At 48.8% G+C, this 4799-nt stretch overlaps 1 protein-coding gene across 1 annotated transcript; it reads left to right on the top strand.

Moving 5' to 3' along the window:
* Positions 1-3497: 3497 nt before the first annotated feature.
* On the top strand, positions 3498-4586 carry A4GALT (alpha 1,4-galactosyltransferase). The gene has a single exon (XM_010186403.1). The coding sequence runs from the start codon at positions 3513-3515 to the stop codon at positions 4584-4586; it is 1074 nt and encodes a 357-aa protein (XP_010184705.1). The 5' UTR covers positions 3498-3512.
* Positions 4587-4799: the final 213 nt, after the last annotated feature.

Genomic DNA, 4799 nt, shown 5'->3' on the forward strand with positions numbered 1-4799 from the left:
CTCATCTACAAATAGGACCTTCCACTCCCTTTGGGTGTCCCCTATGACAAGGGCCCGTCTGTCTTTCTTACTTGAAGACGTTTTTATGCGTGGCTTCCTCTGATTGAGCCTTGACGGTGCCTCCGAGCTAGGCGAGTTGTCTTCTTGCTCTTTGTTCGGTTGCCCTTGCAGAACATCATACCTGTTTTGCAAGGGCACCTGGGAAGGTGGAGCAGTTACTGGGGGGAGGGCACACCTGTTGCACTGGGAAGAGACTTGTTTCCATTCTTATTGGTCCCTCTCCTCTAAGCCCACTCATTTGCTATGGTCAGCCTGGTGTAGAGAGGCTAAGGAGCCCTTTGCCTCCCTCTCACCTGGGAAGGTGGAGCAGTTACTGGGGGGAGGGCACACCTGTTGCACTGGGAAGAGACTTGTTTCCATTCTTATTGGTCCCTCTCCTCTAAGCCCACTCATTTGCTATGGTCAGCCTGGTGTAGAGAGGCTAGGGAGCCCTTTGCCTCCCTCTCATGAGCTTCGTCCAACCATTGGGCCTGCCTCAGGGATGGGAGGGTACGGCTTCAATGGTCTATCTCCTCCTCACACTCCCTGATCGTTCTCAGCCTACTTACCTCCTCCCTGAGCTCCACCACTATGCGGTGGACGCACTTGGGCACACCTCCCACAGGCATGGTCACTGCTGCCATCACACGCCGGCATAAGAGCAGGGTACACCCTGCAGCTCAACACTGTTGGTCTGTCTGGCAAGCTGCATCTGCCTTGGTGGGTGCACGGGTGAGGGAGGCCTTGGCTCTCTGCCTGGTGGTAACCACTGCTAACCGGCTGCTGTGGCCAAACCTCAGCGCCTGCCTGCTTGAACTGATGTGCCATGCCCTGTTTGCCTGTCCTTCTTGCAGTGCTCCGGGTCGCTGGCGCTTGCTGGGTGCTGCTTTTCTACCTGAAGGGGCTTAACCATCACGCTTGTCCCCGCCCACGGTGAGTCAGCACTGATCGCCTTCAGGGGCTCAGGTTCCCCTCTCCGAGGGTGGGCTGGGTCACCCTCTCTCTCTCCGAGGGTGGGCTGGGGCACCCTCTCTCTCCCTGCTCTCTTTGCCTTCGCACTTGGTTTTTGTTTTTCCCACAGTTTAGCTGCTTTTGTCACTTCAGCAAGGTCCTCTGGCATGATCCTCTGCATGATCCTTCACTCTGGAGCTCTTCACCTCGGTGACTACCCAGAAATGTTCTAAACTTCTACCATATCACCTTCAGTGAATTGGCATGTGTTAGGGAGATGTTTAGGGTAAGCTTTTAACAGGCTTGAGCAAATTATAAATTGAGTTCTCCTAAACGTGAAGCCATCAGTAAATTGGCCACCCCTTTGCTTTGCAAGCAGGTAAATGATGACTTATCAGTTATGGTAGCTTATTGTCTTTGTTTGTGTGAAGACTTTCTAAAGAACTATACAGTGAACATTTGGAAGAAGATGTTACCACAAAGGGAAATAAATACATGAGTTGTTCGGGCAGTCAGTAACCTTGCCCATCTAACGTGTTTTATAATAATTTTTACTTGCACTAGGTAGTGAAGAGCTGTTCACCAGTTGATAATCCAACATCCAAATCCAGATTTCACCCTTACAGAGGAAAAAAAAGAAGCTAGGGACTTGTCTATATTTAAACATCACAAGATACTCTGTATTAGGTGTAACTGGTGGGATTTGGGGAGCTGCAGGGGTGACCTGTGTAGAAAGGGGCCATGGGCTGCCCTGTGCTGGTTCCAGCTGTTTCTAGCCAGCTCCAAAACAGATGAAAACAGCTCATTGCACATCAAAACTGCAACTGATTGGAGCCGCTCATGGTGCCTCTGCTTGAACATACTTAAGAGAGAGTGGTAGCTGCTGTTGTGTCACTGCCTACAGGTCAAGTAGAAACACTTCAAAGCAGTCACAGTTGCTCTAAGAGACTGAAGATGTGTTGAAAGATCACAGGATTATAAGGATGGCTTTTGTTCAAGTGGAGGGAAAAAAACTGAGGTGAAAAATCTCAGCAGGAATTTTTCTTTTTCTCGACTGTAGAATGATTAATCTGAAATGGAAAATTCTGTTAGTAAGGTGACCCATAGCTATCTGTAGCAGGCATCATGTAATTCTCTATTACATAATGTACATTTTCGGTCTATCTCACAAAAATTCTGGTTTCACTGTTGGATTGTATTGCTTTTATTTCTTTTAAATTATGCAAACTTTTACCACAAGGGAAACAAAGATTGAAGCAGAGAAGACACTAAGATGTTTTGCATCTTTCAGACAATTTCATATTAATTGTTTTCTTTTTTTCTTTAGAGAGTATATTCCTTGTGAAACCTTACTGGTTCTTTTCTTTATTAAGAGCCTGGCACCACTTAGACTGTGCAGGCTTTGAGGAAGGTGTTGGTACGGGGATGACAGACTGTGTGTTGCAGGAGCCTGACACACCTTATTTCAGACTGTTAAAAACTGCTGGACTTTCTGGGAGATAAACTCAGCTCTACTCTTCTATCTGCTGCAACATGTCTCTTTATGTTTTGTAGTGGGTTGATCCTGGCTGCATGCCAGGTGCCCTCTAAAGCTGCTCTATCACTCCTGTCCTCAGCTGGACAGGGGAGAGACGATAAAACGAAAGGCTGGTGGGTCAAGATAGGGAGATCACTCACAACATGGTAGGGGAAAAGTGAAATGCAACAAGAAGAGACAAGAGAGACCGCACTGATCAGGCACAGGGCATAGTCAGACAAGCGTGCTGACTAGCATGTTATTTACCTGTATCTGACCCTTGTTATCCTCTTACACCTCTATTTTCCCACTCTTGTTCCTCCCAAAATCAGCTAAACCCCTCCCTCACCCCATCTCTGGTCCCTTTGCTAAATATCTCTTAAGTCCTGTGCAATTCCAAACTGTTCTTCCCCTACACCCCATAATATGTCCCACTCATACGCAGTGATCCCCTTAGTCTGAAAGGTGATCTGGAGAACTTGCTTTGGGTTATGCTGGTGATGGGTTTCATGCTTGGATACTGGGACAGCCCAGGAAGGGGCCCAGACAGTGTGCTCGTTCCTCTGGAGTCCTTGATCCAGGATCCTGCCTGCCACTGTGCTCCTGTGCTCCTCTGGGCTTGTGCAGATGGGCTTTTGATGGGCTGATGGCTCCTGTGATGGGCCTGGGAGTAGCCAAGCAGGGTATGTTTGGGCTCCCCTTCCTGCCATTGTCTCTCTGAGCTTTTTGTGGGTGTGCAGGTGAGCTTTGTCACATAACCTCACAACCTGCACATGGGCTATGGTTTCTAATGGGGGCACTGTAGGAGCATGGAGAAGCCAAGATCCCTTTTTAAAGATCACCTAAAGATGCAATTCAAGCATGCCAGCATGAAGGAGAGAGTTCAGCATGCAGCTCTGCCATAGTGCTGTCCTGAGGGTTGCAGTCCGTTGCCTTCCCTGTCAATGTCTTTTTTTTCTTTCCTCCCCTTCAGATCATGATGGTTGTTTTGGGAGAGCAGGCTCTGATGAGAGCGAGAATGCTCAGGATGCCCAGCTGCCTGCCAAAACTGACCAGGGTGGCTCTGTTTATCATCGCATTTAAGCTCATGTGCTTTGCCTCCATCGTGTTCTACTGGAGAATCATGGAGGACTCTAAGGGCAGGAGCCAGTACTATGGCTTGCCTGTTGAAATCCACTGTGCTCACTCTGTGCCTTCTCCTCCCTACACCATTGCTGGTGGACCCTCTCCTTCCCCAGGGAACGTGTTTTTTGTGGAGACCTCCGAGCGAATTGACCCAAGTTACCTCTTCTTGTGCTCTGTGGAATCAGCAGCCAGGACGCACCCTGGGACAAGGGTTGTGGTGCTTATGAAAGGCTTGGCAAATGGTAACGCCTCGTTACCCAAGCACTGGGGCTTCTCATTGCTGAGCTGTTTCCCCAACGTGGAAATCCGTCCCCTGGACTTGCTGGAGCTTTTCTCTGGAACACCTCTGGCAAAGTGGTACTTACAGGCTCAGCAGCGCTGGGAGCCATATTTCTTACCCGTCCTGTCGGACGCCTGCAGAATTGCCATCATGTGGAAATTTGGTGGCATCTATCTGGACACGGACTTCATTGTGCTTAAGAACTTAAAGAACCTCACCAATGTGCTTGGTACCCAGTCCAAGTATGTACTGAATGGTGCCTTTCTGTCCTTCAAACCCAAACACAAGTTCATAGAGCTTTGCATGCAGGACTTTGTGGAGAACTACAACAGCTGGATCTGGGGGCACCAGGGCCCACAGCTACTGACGCGTGTCTTCAAGAAGTGGTGCTCCATCAGGAGTCTTCGGAGCAGTACAAGCTGTAAAGGAGTGAGTGCTCTGCCCCGTGAAGCTTTTTATCCCATTCGGTGGCAGGACTGGAAGAAATACTTCGAAGTGGTCAGCTCCTCAGAGCTTCACCAGCTCTTTAATAACACCTATGCAGTCCATGTATGGAACACAAAGAGCCAAGGGACAAGGCTAGAGATCACATCCCAGGTTTTGCTGGCTCAGCTGCATTCTCACTTCTGCCCTGCCACATATGATATTATGAAGAGAGACTCTGAACGGCAGTGAGTCAAGGGTCAGCTAAGAGATGTTGCCTGGGAGCCCGCAACTCTCCAGCTGTTTAATCACAAATGAACCTTCTTTGGAAGTGAGGTGGTGGGAGCTGAGGACAAATGCCATTTGTGGGATTGTTGTGAAAAATGGGGAATAAATCTGGTCTTGAGAGGCCGGCACCGAGTATGCAAAAGACACAAGTCAGGGAACAAATAGTAATCGTTTATT

The sequence above is a fragment of the Mesitornis unicolor genome, unplaced genomic scaffold, assembly GCF_000695765.1.
Source record: "Mesitornis unicolor isolate BGI_N332 unplaced genomic scaffold, ASM69576v1 scaffold15516, whole genome shotgun sequence".
Taxonomy (NCBI): Eukaryota; Metazoa; Chordata; class Aves; order Mesitornithiformes; family Mesitornithidae; genus Mesitornis; species Mesitornis unicolor.